This window comes from Festucalex cinctus, chromosome 13 (assembly GCF_051991245.1).
Source record: "Festucalex cinctus isolate MCC-2025b chromosome 13, RoL_Fcin_1.0, whole genome shotgun sequence".
Taxonomy (NCBI): Eukaryota; Metazoa; Chordata; class Actinopteri; order Syngnathiformes; family Syngnathidae; genus Festucalex; species Festucalex cinctus.
The window spans coordinates 1,266,278-1,284,418 of NC_135423.1; the positions used below are offsets into that span (position 1 = coordinate 1,266,278).

The 18,141-nt window shown below is 40.4% G+C and overlaps 2 protein-coding genes and 1 long non-coding RNA gene across 4 annotated transcripts; 1 reads left to right on the forward strand and 2 right to left on the reverse strand.

Moving 5' to 3' along the window:
- Positions 1 to 2,821: 2,821 nt before the first annotated feature.
- On the reverse strand, positions 2,822 to 12,130 carry kcnj13 (potassium inwardly rectifying channel subfamily J member 13). 2 transcript variants are annotated; one of them, XM_077540532.1, is made up of 4 exons: positions 11,822 to 12,130; positions 11,266 to 11,617; positions 6,538 to 7,065; positions 2,822 to 4,782 (listed from the first exon to the last, which is right to left on the reverse strand). In XM_077540532.1, exons 3-4 carry the CDS (start codon positions 7,052 to 7,054, stop codon positions 4,208 to 4,210), a joined length of 1,092 nt encoding a protein of 363 aa, XP_077396658.1. In that variant the 5' UTR covers positions 7,055 to 7,065; positions 11,266 to 11,617; positions 11,822 to 12,130; the 3' UTR covers positions 2,822 to 4,207. The 2 variants fall into 2 exon arrangements, with proteins under 2 accessions (XP_077396658.1, XP_077396659.1); XM_077540533.1 differs by lacking the exons at positions 11,266 to 11,617; positions 11,822 to 12,130 and having other exon boundaries at positions 6,538 to 7,238.
- Positions 4,487 to 9,838, forward strand: LOC144032953 (uncharacterized). Its single transcript, XR_013287836.1, has 3 exons — positions 4,487 to 4,865; positions 5,512 to 6,781; positions 6,881 to 9,838. It is a non-coding gene; the product is annotated as an uncharacterized LOC144032953 (long non-coding RNA).
- Positions 12,131 to 13,798: 1,668 nt separating the features above from the next.
- LOC144032952 (gap junction delta-2 protein) lies at positions 13,799 to 17,458 on the reverse strand. Its single transcript, XM_077540534.1, has 2 exons — positions 17,050 to 17,458; positions 13,799 to 15,488 (listed from the first exon to the last, which is right to left on the reverse strand). The coding sequence occupies exon 2, from the start codon at positions 15,478 to 15,480 to the stop codon at positions 14,392 to 14,394; it is 1,089 nt and encodes a 362-aa protein (XP_077396660.1). The 5' UTR covers positions 15,481 to 15,488; positions 17,050 to 17,458; the 3' UTR covers positions 13,799 to 14,391.
- Between the last annotated feature and the right edge of the window lie 683 nt (positions 17,459 to 18,141).

The window sequence follows — 18,141 nt, forward strand, 5'->3', positions numbered from 1 at the left end:
TTTGGAGCGTTCCGGAGAAATGTTCAAGGTTTCTCATTTTTAGTGTCTGATGTCACGTAGTAAATTGTTTTGAGCTCACGAATTTGGATACAGTTGAGTGAATGTGTAGCGAAACTTCAGTAGCCAAATATTTTCTCCCTTTAAGTTAAGTCTGCCTCATTCCGATTTAAAAAGATGCAAATATGCTTTGGTTAGGATTCTCAGGAATCTTGATGTGAACAATTCAGTTAGGTCGAAGGTCTATGGCACATTTGCCTCTTGAAATCATCTTGGTTTGTATGGTGTCACAACACTTGTAATAGGATTTGGTATTGGAAATAAAAATGTAATTGTAGAAAAAGCTGCATTGGCATTGAAACAAGTATTGGCATTGTAAAAGGTATTGAAAAATAAAATACAAACATTAAAAAAAACAATTTTCTTTAACCACTTTTTTTTTGTATTATAATTTCCTTTTCAATGCCAATCTGGAGATTTTTTTTTACGCTTTCTCTTTTTTTTTTCGAGTTTCACGGTTTTTCAGTTTCACTTCTTTTTTTGTTTTGTTTTCAGTTTCAACTTATTGGCAGTGTTTTAACGTGGAGGGACGGGCGCGGGGCTTTGACCAGGAGAACGCCTTCCGGCTTTTCCGGAGAGGAGAGCGCGCCCTCTGTCGGCTAATGCAATACCTAAATTCCCTGTGGCATTTCGTCACAGACTCGTGGATACAATAGTTGACCAGGAACTCCTAAACCGCCTGCTAGTCTGTTTTTTTGTTTTTTTTGTTTTTGTTTTCTACATATAACCTTGTGGCGTCAGTGTTCATGTTTCTGTAGTAAACCACTTAGCATGCTAGCTAAATAAGAATAATATATGCCACAGGGAATTCAGGTATTGCCTTTAGCCGACAGAGGGCGCGCTCTCTCCTCTCCGGAAAAACCGGAAGGCGTTCCCCCGGTCAAAGCCCCGCGCCCGCCCCTCCACGTTAAAACACTGAAACTGAAAAACCGTGAAACTCGAGAAAAAAAAAGAGAAAGTGGGGAGAAAAAAAAAATCTCCTGATTACCATTGAAAAAGAAATCATAATACAAAAAAAAATATTGTTAAAGAAAAGTGTTTTTTCAATGTTTGTATTTTGTTTTTCAATAGAACCTTTTACAATGCAAATGCAGCTTTTTCTACAATGACATTATTATTATTTTTTTCAATACCAAATCTTATTGTCAGTGTTGTGGATCAGCAGGGTGGGCGGGCCAATGGGAGAGCAGCTTATATCACCATGCACTTATTGAGCCCAGAGTCTAAAAACATGATTGCGACTCTGATTAATTAAAGTCATTTTCACTTCATCATCAGACAGCGCTTCATCATCAAGCTGTTAACTACACTTGACAATTAGTGCGCGTGTGTGATGTGTGCAGCAGCCACATAGCCAAACACAAATACCTCACAGCTTAGTTGGTTTTGACAGAAACAGCGTTTCCGTTGTTGTCCTTCCGTCGCTTGAAAATGGCAGATCCAAGAAATTGGTAGAAAAAGTGAGTGCGGGAGTCCTAGTATGTAAATTAGCCCAACTGTTGGTCACATTCCGGCAAAATTCACAATGGCTTGGTCACAGCCGCATTTTTTTGGAACGAGGCAGCTAACAAAAAGATTGACTTGTTTCGCTTTCGAGACCTATTTGTATATAAGGAATTAAAAATGAGTTCCTTCCTATTTTGAGTGCAAATGCACACGTTTAAAATTTAAAACGACACGTTCCTTGTTTGAGCTGGAAGCGTCGCCTCGGAAGTAACGCTTGATTTGAAGTTTCTTCTTGTGCAGAAAGAAAGACGAGAAAGTGTGTTAACCGATCACCTTGAAATGTTTTGCTGTATCTTGCCGCTCTCCTCCAGTCATTGCTGCAATAATGTATGTGTAGTTTTGTGTACGTTAAAACCCATGACTTGCAGTTAAGATGTCAAGTACCAACGAAAGAAAGAATCACTGTGATTGTGGAGCGTACTCGAAGATGCAATTGAATGAATCGTTGGCCACAATGTGTGAGCGAAAAAGCATTCGACTTAACTAAAAAGTGAAATGACGCGTGGGTAAAGGCTCAACATCTGATCTTAATTCTCTCGTTAACTAGTTGCATGTTGTACTTGTATAGCAATGACTACTGTGTGTATCTCTTACCCTCTTGTGTATTTTCTTGTTTGAAAAATGACCATGTATTTTTCATAGATTTAAAAAATGGTATCTTACTTGTTTTAGCAAAGGCTTGTAAGAAGTTGCCAAACATAAATATGATCAGTGAAGTATATTTTTGTGCATCTGAAAATATATTCTGTTACTAATCACACTTCCTAAAAGAAATAAAAGACTAAAGGCACTAATATGGTGAAGTGACCGTGTCATTATTTAGAATCGTTATTAGGGGTGTGAATTGCCTCGTACCTGACCATTCGATTCGCATCACGATTCGTAGGGCACGATTCAATTCAATACCGATTAATCCTGATACGAATTTAAATTTAGAAAATACTAATCGGTAAACTTGTACACGTACACTGTATGATGAAGTGTATGATTTATCTGAAGTTTCAGTCATAACTTTGAACCACTGTATTTAATCCATTTCATGTTTGAACATCATTGAGGCATTGAAATAAAATGTTAATGCTTAATGTTCCGTTTAGACAGTGCTTCTCAAATAGTGGGGCGGGGCACTGTGCACGTTAGATTCACCGCCACGTGGGGGCAGCGTTGCTACTCCATGTGGAGACAATTTTTCCCTTCACTATACATCACTTGAGACATATTGAGCAAAAAAAAAAAAAAAAAAGTGTATTCTACCAGGCTTGTTTAGAAAATATTTATTTCTTGTAATGTACACTGTACAAAGGCACAAAAACGTGAGACACGTCTCACCCATCTTCACAATCACATACTGTGGAGTGTTTTTTTCTCAATTAGCTGAAGCAGCTCAAAAGATTTGATTTAAAACTGAATGATTGTGCAGTGATTCTCAATCGTACCAATGACAATACAAGCACCCATTTGTGTACTACAACAAATAGAAAAAAAAGTTTGATAAATAAGATTTACATAACGATTTGTGCAATGATTTTTTTTTTTTTTTCAAAATTAAGAGGTCATCTACGTCTCTATTGTAGGCTTCTTCAAACCACAAATTAATTCATGAACCCTTTTCAATCAAATACTCGACTAAAACCCAAGCTACAATGTTTCCTATCATATCAATACTGACTGACTACACTGAACTGAACTGCTACAATAACAACACAGCTGCGTGTTCATTCAACTGTTTGTTCAAGGAGATTGTGTGTAAAATGTTTCCTTTTTTTTTTTTTTATAACGAGTACAGATATTTAGTTTGGGCAAAGCAGTGAGTATTTGCCTGTCTGTCGCACAGTTTTGGGGTTGAATCTGGCCTATTACTTTTGTTCGTTGTATAATGCGGCTAAGACTGACACCAAGTGGACACTATCGACATGTCGGCCTCTTTGAGTGGTACGTTTGATTGTGACGTCATGATGACGGTGCACCATTGCTTTCTGTCCCTTCTTTACATATTCGCTTCAAACACTATTCCTTCGTTCAAATATTAGATTTGCTCAAATATGGCAAAAAAACGGAAAATATTAATAAGAAAGAAAATATTATTGATGGTGCCTCAAGTTCACACATGACACTAATGAGGAAAAGCAGGAGAGAAAGTGGACTGATGAGTTTTAATGGGGTATAAGCCACGGAAGAGGCGGGACTGTTTTTTTTTCACATCAGTTTGTTTCCGGTTCGGTTTGCGACGTGTAGGCTGCGTCAAAAATACTTGTGCTTCCGACACCTAGCAACCAAAAAATAATAATAAGAAGAAAATAAAATAAAAAATACTTGCGCTTCCGACTTTGTGCGGACCGGAAATAAACCGGAAATCACGTCCCGCCTCTTCCGTGGCATCTACCCCATAAGAAGTGGGCCTGTTGGAATTTGAAATTAGATCCCCAATAAAGTCCATTGGCATCATTCCTTGGGAACTGATTCAAAGGTTAACAATGACTTTAGGTTTTTAATTCAAGAATGTTAACAGCTCAACACAAACTGTAATTTCCCCAAATCATCCTCATTGCAACTAACAAAATACAATTTCTGCTCCGTATCTGGCCTCCACAACCGTACCTCATCAAATGCCCCCCTTTTTTTTTTTTTTTTTGTCCCGGTATCCTTACTCCATCCTGTCGCTGCCGTCACCGTTGATCTGCACCACGCAGTCCTTGTCCAAAGGGTCCTTCGAGTGCATGGTGTCAAAGTGATGGTTGCTCACCGCGTACCTCCCGCGGGCATCCAGGCCCAAGGCGGGCACAAAGCAACGGTCAAACTGGATCTCCTGGCGCAGGTAGGAGGTCCTCTTCTGGCAGCTGTCCCCCGTTCCCTCCTGCGAGGCCGACAGGAACACCACCAGCTCAAAGTGGTTGGGCGTGCCTTCGCGCAGGGCGGGGTAGAGGGGGCTGCGGCGGTCCAGGGGGTGGTAAAAGGTGAGCGGGAAGATGAAGAAGGGGCAGGGATGCGGGCCCAGATGATCCACGTAGAAGTCCAGGGAGGTTTGGTGCAGGGCTTGGCCTTCGCGCTCCTCGTAGAGGACGGCACTCACCTTCACGTCCAGCAGAGGGCGCCGCAGCAGGTTTGTGGCCCGCAGCATGAGGCAAGTTTGGCCCTGGTGCTGGCCCACCACCCCCTGGTGGCTGAACTGGATGGCTGCGGCCCGCTTCTGAGGACAAGAGATCTTGGCCACAAATGCACCTGGGAGACAAGTGACAATTTGCAAAGGATGTTCCTCGTTGCAGTTTGTCTTGCGCGTTTGGTTTTCGTGAGTCAAGCCAAGTGTAAGTGGTCGTCGCTTTTGATTAAAGTGAAGGTAAAATACTGCCATATCTGTGAGCGACTCTGCATTGCATTATATCACTGCCATTCAAATTAAGACCGAGGTTTTAGTTACATTTTTATTTTAATAGTAAAACAATCACAACTTCCAATGTGCTACATGTGAAGAGAGATATGGCAAAGACTGAAAATGGAGAAAAAAAGGCAATTGTACATTTTTCTTGGCCATGCATATGCAGACTTTCAATAATAGCAATTTTTTTTATTTTGTTTTGAATTTTGATTTTAAATTCAGTTCGTTTTTCAGAGTGTTTTTGTTTTAGTTTAGTTATTAGGTTGTTTTTAATTTTTAATGTATAATTTGAGTTTAGGTTTGATTAGTTTATATTTTTTAAATGCTTTGTATTAGTTTAGTCATTAATAGTTTTGGGTTATTTCAGAATTGGAGGACATTTGACATCCCACCCATCAAATTTGAAATAATCGACATAAAAAATACTAAACCAAGACCTAAATCTAAATAAAAAAATAAAAAATAAAAAACTAAGAAAAGGATGCTTGAAAATCGTTTATAAAAATACAAAATAAGTCTGAAGTACCCCTTAAAATACCTTATATTATATATTATTTTTTTGTAATCTTGACCAGGGTTGGACTGGCACAGAAAAAAATCGACGTATGAAGCGTCTGACGTCACCGGTCACGTGACATTTGCAGGCCAAGTGGTGTGATTCAGGAAGTTCGGCGCTTGCTTCGAGGTACCGGCTTCGTTTGAACATCGCTACTTTTGGTTAATCCCTATTTGTTTTTACTTTGTACTTGTGTGGTAGTACTTTTTGTTCCCCTGTTTTTTGGCCTTTTGCATTGACCATTTGCGCCGACGTCACGTGATCACGTGACTGCCCCAACATGGACGGCGGAAGGAAATGACGTTTGAATGGAAGTGGACGGGCCGCGGAGCGATTGAGGTACTTAAGAGACTTTTTATTTTACAAATTCAAAGTTATTATTGCCCATCGAGCCATGGAATGGCTGTAAACGGATGTCTACGGCGCTAAATCTTCTAATTCTGTCAGACAATGTTATCCCTGGTGCCAATTTCACTGGTATAGACGTCGAAGAACATGCTAATGTTCAATTGAAGAGATGACTTGCGTGTAGAGGGCTGCAAAAGACGAGAAAGGAAGCTGGCCGACACGTAAAGTTTATTTTTTATTTTTTTTATTTTTCTCCCCCTCAAAACATTGTCCTACGCGACTGACACTGATTCTCCAGTTTCAACAAGCTATCGTTCCTTTTACACCATATGCCCTGTCTGTCATATCTGGTTGTCTTACGTATTTCATAGTTGTTGGGGTACATTTCTATTGCTTTTTGTGTGTGTGTAGCGTGTGCCTAAAGTTGTGTGTGAGCAACCGTGATGTCATTTTGAGTCAACAGCGAGTGGCAAAATGGCCGCCCCCTGCGATGGATAAAAACGGGTGGATTTTGCTACTTAATTCATATTAGACAAACACTTGATTTTTGCCTTTAAGTGTAATAACTTTGCCTCAGACGCAATCATTCATAATTCAATCATCTATTCCAGAGCCAAAATCAATATGTATTTTGGTGTATTTAATTTCAAATGTTTTGAGTTGTCGGTCAAAAGAAAGGCTGAGGAAAGAAGCGTACCTGTGATGAACGCTTCAAGCATGAGCCCCAGCAGCATCTGCACAGCCAGCAGCGCGATGGCACTCGGACAGTCCCCGCTGGGGAACATGGTGCCGTAGCCGATGGTGAGCTGCGTCTCAAGCGAAAACGAGAAGGCGGCGGCGAAGCTGGTGATGTGCTTGACGCAGACCACGTGACCCTGCGGGGGCGCGTCGTGGTCCAGCACGTCCAGGTCGCCGTTGACGTGGGCCAGCAAATACCAAAGGCAAGCGAACAGCAGCCAGTGGGCCACAAAGGATGCGCAGAAGGCCAAGAGGACCCATCTCCAGCGCAGGCCCACTAACTGTCCCCACATGTCATGCAGGGCTAACAGCCAGGCCCGACTCGACGCTCCCAGCCAGGATCCGGAGGGGCACAGCGGCGGGCGAAGGGTGCAGTGTCCGTCTTTGGTGACCAGACGGTGCCGCTTTGGTGACGACAGAAGAGGGGAGGAGGACACCTTGCCGTCCGCTACGCTGCTGTTGGATTTGCTTGTCATCTTTACAGATCCTGGAATACATCAAACGCACGCAAGTTTGGTGTTTTTGTTTGTGATCAACAAGCTCATCATCAAATGTTCCCATAGGATGCGCATGAGCAAGGAGATTATTTGTATTGTGGAGCTGCGGTAGATGTTGAGACCAGGACGCAAATGCAAGTCATGTCTCTTTAGGCTGCGCACCAGCAAGCCAGAAGCTATTGACCTTCAACCCTTTGATATCTTTTTATCCCTTTGGTGCATCATTCTACCCCCCATGCCTTAAAGCAGTGGTGTACAAACTACGGCCCGCCGTCCATTTTTCGTTGCCCCGCAACGTGCTAAAAATGGCATCTGACACAGTTCAAATAAAATAAACAAAACAAAAATGTTTGGAGATGGTCAAAGTAAGAAGGCAGGGTCTCGAAAATCAGGTGCCAGTAGAGGTTATTTTAACTAAAACTAATGAAAAAAATACAACTAAAATTCAAAAAACAATATTGTTACCGAAATAAAATAAAAACAAAAATGCTTTTTAAAAAACGAAAACTAACTGACTAAACTAACTAAAATTAACTATAATTATAGCAAACGTCCTTCGTTTTAGTCTTTGGTAATTAATTTAATGCATGAGCCTTTGGGGATGATTTTGAATGTGATTTTTAGAAGATTTATTTTGATATAAACCGGAATAATGAAGTTTGAAAAAATGGCACACAGAAGTGATGTCATCCAGCAGTAGCCAATAGAAAAGCACCAAAAGATGACATTGCTCCCATTTAAATATTGTGCACAAGTAATTCACATTTTTTTTATACTAATACTGAAACTAACAAACTAAACTAAAACTAAGAATTTTTTAAAGAACTAAACTAATAAAAAACTAACAGAACCACCTTAAAAACCAATAAAAACTAGCGTTGTTCCGATACTGTTTTTTTTTTTTTTGGTCCCCCGATACCGATTCCGATACCCAGCTTTGCAGTATCGGCCAATAACATACCGATACCTCAGTTGTTGTTGTTTTTTTGTTTTGTTTTTTTTCTCAACATGAAAAAATTGTCCTGTCATTGGATCAGAGCATTCAAGGGCCAATAGGATATCTTAGATCAGCATGCAATGAACATGTTGCATATCATTGAATGTCGTGCATGAGCAAGACATAAGATGCTGCATCCAAAATCCTATATTAGCGTTGGAATTAATGTATCGGCATGTTACTTGTTGGTACTCACCGATACCGATAGTACTGTTTTAATGCAGTATCGGGGCCTCTGCCGATATCAGTATCGGTCTCAGAACAACACAATTTTTAGGACTAGACACAATTTCTCTTCATAACATGATGTGGCCCTTGCGTCGTTCTGATTTTCTGTATGTGGCCCTTAAATGGAAAAGTTTGGACACCCCCCTGCCTTAATTAAAGGATTAGGTCTATTGCTTGTGGGTCATCACAGTATGATTAACATTTTGTTTCCTGGTTCACGTTTCTATTAAACACAACCCAAGTTACAGTATAGAGTAAATTATTCCATAATGTCGATAATCTTCCTGCCACAGTGTGTGTAATGCCAGATGTATGTAATGTGTGACTGGCAGAGAGCTGGAGTCTTGTCCTCTCCAGAGTTTCTATTTCTATGTCAATATTGTTGCCAGGTGATTCGAGCAGTTCCCAGCTGGAAATCTGTCTGAGGAACACAGCAACATGCAGAGTAGGAATGTGTCCTTCATCTGCAGGGCGCTCCAAACTGACCACACTTTGCACGGCTCGACACTCAAATCGTTAGCCAGCTCCTATTCACTTTCGATGCCGTTTTGCACCAGTCCAAAGTGCTCTTGGAAGATTTGCTTTCACATTGGAAGGCCTTTTGAATGGCAACAAAATGAAAACGTTTGGGTGATATTGTCAAACGGGATGAAGTTCAGAGGTCACGTTGCCTAATTTGGTGACCAGTAAATTTGTGGCATACCTTAATTGGTATAAATAACAATAACGTGTTGTCTTTCAACGTCTAAACATGGAATTGTACGAGTTAGGCAGCAAAAATCCACGTTTTTATCCATCTTAGTGGGTGGCCATTTTGCCACTTGCTGTTGACGGAAAATGACATCACAATTCTCAAGGCTCGGGTAACAACCAATCACGGCTCAGCTTCAGCTTCTCCGCCCGGGAGACTTTGTGCGGCTTACATGATGGAAGCTTGTGTGAGTGAGGAAAAAAAAAAAAAATGTCCGCCCCCTGAGATGGGTAAAAACAGCTGGATTGTGCTTCATAACTCATATCCACAAATGTAATATTAATCCGCATGTCACGTTTACATATGACACAGTATTGTCAAGAAGTGTTTAAAGTTGACTTCCCCTTTAAAGGTGGCTCTGGTATTTTATGCTATAAAAACATTTGTTCCTTTTTTTTTGGACAAAGTAATGGTTGCGCAAGTCCATGTAAAAATTTATATATCAAAAAAACTTTCAATGGTTTTTGATATTTTTGTTTTTTTAAACTGAGAAAGCTGTACTTTGAATGGATGTAAAACAACACCCAAGTACTTGAATTCACTCGAAATTTGTGGCTTTTCCCCTATTTTGTTTTGGGAGAATAGAAATTCATTATTATTATGGTAATGATGACGATAATTAGCTGTTTTCATACATTTATTTGACAAGCAATTATTTGAGTTGTTGATAGTGTGAGGATATTGACTTCTAGGGGTGTTAAAAAAAAATCGATTCGGCGATATATCGCGATACTACATCGCGCGATTCTCGAATCGATTCAAAAATCGGCAGAATCGATTTTTTTTTTTTTTTTAGGATTCACACCTTGAGCATGGAAGAATGTTATATGAACGGCACATTAAGCCTTAATATTTTTATTTTAATGCTGTTCAAATGTGAAACAGATTGCAAACTGTTTGTGTACAGTGGCTCACGGTTATAAGCCTCAAGTTTTAGATAAATATATTCATACAAATCTTACAGTGTACATGTGTACATGTACAAATTTACTGATAGTATTTTCTAAATTTGAATGGAAAAAAATCGCAACAATCGACTTGTAAATTCGTATCGGGATTAATCGGTATCGAATCGTGACCATTCGTATCGGGATTAATCGGTATCGAATCGAATCGTGACCTGTGAATCGTGATACGAATCGAATCGTCAGGTACTAGGCAATTCACACCCCTACTGACTTCTTTCTTCAACATTTTTTGCCGGTGTAAAACTACTGTATTCAACTATCCAATTTAAATACGGGCCATCAAGTACGGACATATTTGTAGATCAATCAATTGTTTGGTTATTCACTTAGCGGCCATTTTTTCTTTTTTTCTTTTTTTTAATGCTAATCGATTCATGATTACTCATGTCGGGTCTCATCATCATATTTAACTGTTTGTCAAACCCAGGGCCACCTTTCAAGTTTCGGGGACAACTGAGTGCTTTATAGAAAAGAATTTCAGTCCAAATTCTTTTGGCCGTTTCAAAACGTTTGAGTCATTTCCGCAGTTAGCTTTTGAGGTTTTCAAGGTGCAGATATGTGCCACTTCTGATTCAGCAATTTACTTGCCTTGACTGGTGGAAAGGACAAAATATTTGTTTAATTTTGCATTCATATCCTCTATGTTAAATTGTATGTAATAAGTAGTAATCTTTAGATGAGGAATAGAATATCCAAAAGTTTGCAATATCAGTTCACTGCATCGCAACATTGCACAATATGACTCGAGAGTTTTGTCGGTGAGAAAATGCGACTCATATGGCCATTTTTCTTTCGCACATTTGAGATCAGTAAAGTTTTTTTTTTGAAGTCCTTTGCAATTTGCTTATGGTAAACATGGACGATCATAAAATCCCTATCACAGCTAACCGAACGAGATGAAGGCACACCGTCGGACCGGTCACCGGCATCAATATGGAGTCTTTATATTTTTGGAAGGTTGGGGGAAACTGCAGTACCCGCAAAAAACCCACTCAAGCATGAGGAGTATGTGCAAACACGCCCCATTTTGGGGCCCTGAAAGGCTAAAACTGATGAATAGAATTTCTGTTTTTGCTGATATTTTTGAATTTATGGATGTTCCTTCAATATGTAAACAAGTTAAATCATACTATTAGATATTTTAAAAATGGAATTAATTAGTGGCAGGGTTCCTCAAATGGAGTAGACTGATCACATCACAACTCATTGTCCTGATATGACAGTCAGACTGTTTCTATCTACTCACCTCGATCTGCAGTCAGGATTACAGAGGGGCCCTCTGACCTTTTCACCTCTGAGCTGGTCTTAAGTCTGCCAAGTGGTAAAAAAAAAAAAAAAAAAAAAAAAAAGCAGATGAAAGCGGCCGGAATGCTGCAAATAGTAGTTCCTTTGGCAGGACAGCGTATAAATCCTAGACAAGTCTTGAGACAAACACCGTTTGTGTCACCACTGAGTTGTTTTTTTGTTTTTTTGTTTTTTTGTTTTTTGGGGCGCTGCAGCCGTAGTGAGCACGACACTCTCTGTCTTGCCCCGCCGATCTGCAACTTCCAGCTCCGGGCCCAGGATGATTCAATTGGTCACATTACTCTGCATGGAGCCTATTAGCGTTCCCGGAAGACAGACGACAGAGGACAAGAGGGAGTGCATGGGGAAAGAACAACACCTTGTCACAGTTCATTCAAAAAAAAAAAAAAAAAAAAAAGCAGCTTGTTGCTGGTTAGTGTCCCGCAGCTACTGCTGTTTAAATAAAATAAAAATGAAATCAGTGAAAACGGTGAAGACAATAGATTTGTTATGCATACCTTTTAAAGTCATCATAAAAGACAAGCTGCAGTCCGCAAAGTTCTCGTTCGTTTGCAGGATTTCAAACCGAATCTTGAACGCTTGAGTTTGTCTCAAAATATGTTGCTCTGCTTTTCACGCCCACCTCCTTAAATTGATAGTGACACAGTTACCCCGTCATTGCTTGACCCCAGAATGGTTAACGTGTAACCACAGGGCTTCTTTGCTGGTGACAAAAAAAGAATAGCAAAGGCACATGACAGGAGGTAAAATGTCAACAGTGCTTTTTGACCCTTGAGCGGCAGGAAATCAGATTGGACATCACATTGTCCCGGATGACAAAAAAAAAAAAAAGTACATCCCATCATTATTTTTGCTACATGCGCTGAAGACTCCATTTTGCGCTAACATTCCGACCAACTGCCGGGCCACTTGACAAGTCTTTCTGGTCTTTAAGACAGACCACTGACACCCAAAAACCACGAGCGCCATTTTGAGTTACAGCACAGCTGAATGACATTTTGAGGCCCGCTTAAAACAACACGGCAGAGTCCGCAGCTGTGCAAGCAGCTCCGCGAGGCTGCAGTTAGCCACAGGGGGCTAATGCTAACCAACGCTATCCTCGTGAAGTTGATACTCTTCACCAAATTACAATTCTGCAGTTACGCATGTACAAAGTTGTCAGCAGGTTTTCATTAGTTAAGTTGCTGCATATTAGTGGTGTCCAAACGACGGCCCGCGGGACATTTGCGGCCCGCCATCCATTTTTCAGTGAACATATGCTAAAAATGGCATTTGACTCAATTCAAATAAAATAGACAAAACAAAAAATGTTTGGAGATGGTCAAAGAAAGAAGGGAGGGTATCGAAAGTCAGGTGCTGTTAAAGGTTATTTTAGTTAATTAATGAAAAAACTAAAATTCAAAAAAACAATATTTTTACCGAAATAAAATAAAAACAAAAATTAGCTTTTTAAAGGCAGGCTCTTCCGTTTTCACTCAGGAAAATGCACTATATAAATACAGGATGTATACCCATGAACTCCTTAATCTACACCTCTGGGCTTCTGTTAATGTGTGGTGGTGATTTTTTTCCTAAATCAAGCCTATATTTTGCCATTTTGTGTTTGTTTTGTAAACAGCGGGACGTTTCTGTGGACAGACGGGGTTTATACCCCTCCAGCCAATTGCATTTTTAAAAAACTAAACTAACAGAACCACCCTGAAAACTAATAAAAACTAACTGAAATGAAAAATTGCAAAACTATAATAACCCTACTACCATATTACAAATAAATTGGTTTATATACTGTAGCATTTTTCTAAATATGCAAAAGCACAAATCAATTTTTAGGACTAGACACAATTTCTCTTCATAACATGATGCGGCCCTTGCGTCCTTCGGATGTGGCCCTCAAATGAAAAAGTTTGGACACCCCTGCTGTATATTATTGATGAGACAACTCAACAAATGAGTGACTATCTACCTGCACCTCAAAGAGAAACATCCCACTTTTGAGAACCAAAATGGACATATTATGCGGCACGACCTCAGTAACTGTCACATACAATGCTGTCCCTTCACCCTTTCATAAAAGAGTCAATAATTTAGTATCTGACAAATACTAACGGACACTTTCGGTTACCTCGACGACTGAATGTGATGATTCCACCCATATGTCTTTTTAACAAGCAGATTCTTCTTTTCACTGTATCCTAAAAACTGTCATGACTATAAAATCTTGCTCTGCACGCTAATTCTCGCGTTATTTGTGAGTTCACAAACTCCCGAGAATACATCTTGTATCGAGCCGGTTGATTTTTTATTTTTTTTTCATCACTCCAAACTATATCTTGAAAGACGAAATGTCTCATCCGCGCTGCTGGCCAATGGAACTGATAAGTTTACAGCCCCATCTACAGGACAAAGGTCACATTGCAGCCAAGACAGAATGCCAGTTGATCAATTCTGTGATTTATTGACACCATCGTATTTAATCCATCGTATTGAATTGAGTAAGTAAACATAGATAAGCACACAAGTCGTAATGAAGGCCGCTGGTTTGAACACGAAATGTACATTAATTGTTACCTGCAGCACTTTTGGGTGAAAAACTCAAATGAAAACATACTTGCGTTTACAATCGTGAGGAATTTGTTTTCTAATATAGGCACTATAATCACTCACCAATCAAACAATCTGGAATATATTTATTGTTGTTTAATGCGGTGTAAAATTCATCATTACCCCAAATCATAATATTTGAATGTATTTTAGAGATAGTTAGATAGATTGACTTGCTTCACAGGCATCTGATAATTAGTGTAGTTTTTAAACATAAAAGGGCCAAAACATCCCTAATGAAAATTAAATTTCAAAAAAAAAAAAACTAGCCTTTAGGGCGCTAGAACTGCTGAATGAAAATCAACCTGACTTTTTTTTTTTTTTTTTTACCAGATGTGTTGCATTTAAATATCGTGACAGTTTTAATACCACGATATCGCGATATCGCGCTTATCGTTACATCCCTCGTACGTATCGTGCATGCGAAAAGACAAAAAAACCTCTTTCCGGCACGAGCGCAACGGCGTCACAGCCAAGACTTCTTGGTCCGTCCCAACCTGGCCATGTTGGCCAACTTGACCTTCACCTTGTCCACGTTCTCCGGACTCCTCTTGGAGGTGCACTCCAAAGTGGAGTCGGTCTCGAAGGAGATGGCCGGGGCGTGCGTGAGCAAACCCGCCGCCTTCTCTTGAGCCGCGGCCGACCGGGTCTGCAGAACCAGCTGACCTCTCAGCGAGTGCCTGAGCTGGAGCAACAGCGGGTTCTGCTTGGAGCGCGTCTTCTCCGGATCCTTCCCCTGACCGCAGCAGTCGGAGCAGGCCGAGCAGAGGACCCGGAAAATGTAGACCCAGCCCAGGTAGTGGAGCTCGGCGATGTTGAGCACGAAGCAGCCCAGGCTGATGCTGAACATGAAGTTGAGGAAAATGGTCTTCTCGGTGGCGCGGGACACGAAGCAGTCGGTGCGAGTCGGGCAAGGGTACGTCTGGCAGCGGTAGAGGTGCGGCACCTCCAAGCCGAACAGCAAATACTGGCCCACCAGGAAGGTGATCTCCATGATGGATCGAAGCACCACGTGGAGGATGTAGATGAGCAGAACCTGCTGCGACTGCTCGGTGGGGTCTTCCGCCAGCGCGCCGTGACCCTCCTCCAGGAAGCTCTGCTGCGCTCGGTCTCTCTCGTCCCAGTCCTCCCGACTGTACCGAGGGCAGTAAGTGGGCACGCCCACCCTCATCGCGTCCTTCGGCCCGGCGCCGTGCCCGGAAGTCCTCTGCCCCGGCGCCCGCCCCCGCTGGCCGTCCAGCTTCTCGTCCTTGGCGATTTTATGCAAAACGAAGACGATGTAGAATATGGACGGAGTGGAGACCAGCACGATTTGGAAAACCCAAAACCTCAGGTGGGACACGGGCGCGAAGGTGTCGTAGCAGACGTTGTTGCATCCGGGCTGCTGCGTGTTGCAGGTGAACTTGGACTGCTCGTCGTTGTAGACGGCGTCTCCCACCAGGGCCACCAGCAGGATGCGGAAAATGAGCAGCATCGTCAGCCAGATCTTGCCGATCACCGTCGAGTGATTCTGGACCTCGGACAGAAAACGGCCAAGAATGGACCAGTCGCCCATGACTTGACCTTCATTTCAAAACAAAACAACAACAACAACATAATGTCAAACATAACACAGGGGTGTCCAAACATACAGAAAATCCAACGCAAGGGCCACATCATGTTATGAAGAGAAATTGTGTTTAGTCCTAAAAGTTGTATAAAGAATTGATTTGTGAAAAATGCTAACCAATTGATTTGTAATATGGCAGTACGGTTATCATTAGGGGTGTGCCAAAAAATCGATTCATAAAAGAATCGAGATTCTCATTTATTAATCGAATCGATATTTAATATCCAAAAATCGATTTTATTTCAATTAGAAATGAAGAAGAAGGGGAAAAGGCAGTTGTAGTCCACGTGCGGTTTTTGTGGAAAAAGGGCACTTAGAATGCAAAATTAATAAATGTTTAAAAAAAAAAAAAAAGACACTTTAATGTCTCGATTTGTCGTTTTGTCTTGCAAAGCAGTCTGGAGTCGATCATGACAATGTTGCGCATATCTGTCAATTGAAGCGGAAATCATTTGTCAATCAAATCATTTTGAATCGAAACTCGATTCGGAATCGAATCGTAGACCCAAAAATCGAATCGAATCGAATCGTGAGACAGTCAAAGATTTCCAGCCCTAGTTATTATAGTTTTGGAATTTGTCATTTTAGTTCATTTTTTATTATTTTTCAGGGTGGTTCTGTTAGTTTTGATTAGTTTAGTTCTTTACAAAAAATGGTTTTAGTTTAGTTTGTTAGTTTCAGTATTAGTATTATTTTATTTTGAATGTGTATTACTTGTGCGCAAATTCTGGTGCTTTTCTATTGGCTGCTGCTAGATGACGTCACTTCTGTGTGACATACTTTCAAACGTCATTATTCTGGTTTATATCAAAATTAATCGACTAAAAATCACATTTCAAATCATCCCTAAAGGCATTCAATTAATTACCAAAGACTAAAACGAAGGACATGTTTGCTATAATTATAGTTAGTTTTAGTTAGTTTTGTAAACATCAAATGTAGTTTCAGTTAGCTTTCGTTTTTTTAAAAAGCATTTTATTTTATTTCAGTAACAATATTGTTTTTTGAATTTTAGTTTGAGTTTTTTCATGAGTTTTAGTGAACTAAAATAACCTTTAATGACAGCTGTTTTTCGATACCCTCCCTTCTTATTTTGACCATCTCCAAACATGTTTATTGTATTTGAACTGAGTCAAATGCCATTTTTTAGCATATGTCGCGGGCCGCCGGAAAATGGACGGCTGGCCGCAAATGGCCCCCGGGCCGTAGTTTGGACACCGCTGGATTATAGAATACATCTACGTAGAAATATATCAGTTCTACATTTGTTTGTCTAGTTTGTCTCTCGTATACGATCCATAAATTCGTTCATTTGATCATGCAAATGTCAAGTATGAAATACAATACACGTTTTTAAAGCTGGAATTATAACTTGAATAAATCAAACTTCATATAAGCGTGCTTATAAAATGACCAGAATCAAATGACTGTCATCAAAAACTATATTTGCAGTATAATATCCAGTTATGCTTTTACTTGGCCAATGAAGTGACGAATCACAGAATTTGAACTCACCTTCACGTCAACCGGAACTTTCCGCAATCGATCCTTGCAAACTAATGCATTTTTCTGGCTTTTTTTCAATCTTGAAGTTTGGATGAGATGAATCCCGTCGAGCCCGCTAAGGGAGAATTAGGCTGAGCACACATAATGAACCCGGCCGTCCGTCCGTCCGTCTGAAACGGCCATTGTGCAGCGCGGCGACAAAGGCAGGCGATGTACAGTGCAAAAACACAATGAGGGGGTTCCTTTTTCTGAAAAGCTGGGAACGGCGAAACGCTTCAACAGTGTATGGAACGAGCTGGAAAAAAAGACACAATGACACTTTATGTAAAAGCTCGCTGCCGAGCTGCTAAAAAAATAAAAGGCCAAACGTGAATTATGTCATGAGATGAAAGGTTTTTCGGAAGTACCTCATTTTTATGTTTGCGTGTTTGCATCCATAGACACGGAATGTACCATTTGTAGCAAGATGAATAATATACCTCTTGCATAATTGCCTACAACAACACGATATGATACGTATCACGATACAGGGGTCACAGCACGATACGTATCGCGATACGGGGTCACGATACGTATCGCGATGCGGGGTCACGATACGTATCGCGATACAGTGGTCACGATACGTATCGTGATACATATGTATCCCAATACATGATCTTCAAGGCGATACGTATCCCGATATTTTACATTAATTGACTTGCATTTTACAATAACCTAATATATACCTAGTATATACCTAAAGGATATGTTTATTATGCTGGATGACAAAAATGTTTTTTTTTGTTAGGAGCTCTTCTGGTTTAGCACCAAGCGGCATGCCTGGACTACATTTTTATGTACTGCAGAGCAAGGAGCATTTTTCACAGACACACCGAGAAAATGTATTAATAGGCATGAGCCGATATGAGCAAAAATATCAAAGTATTAAAATGACAGCTCGAAAATGTGCTTATTTGAAGTATTTGGGGAAATAAAAACAGCATTTTTTCATGTAACACATTCTGTTTTGTTTTTTTAAACAAAATATAGGAAAATTGGTACATTGAGACAAAAGTTTATAAGTAAATAAATGTTGATATTCTTCCTCTGCTTTCATTTTTC

Bases quoted from the DNA above. Each gene is read 5' to 3' on its own strand.
- kcnj13 (XM_077540532.1), bottom strand. From the start codon at position 7,054: ATGACAAGCAAATCCAACAGCAGCGTAGCGGACGGCAAGGTGTCCTCC. The intron at 4,783-6,537 runs GTACGCTTCTTT...CTTGTCTCCCAG, and splicing joins GCTTGAAGCGTTCATCACAG to GTGCATTTGTGGCCAAGATC.
- LOC144032952 (XM_077540534.1), bottom strand. From the start codon at position 15,480: ATGGGCGACTGGTCCATTCTTGGCCGTTTTCTGTCCGAGGTCCAGAAT.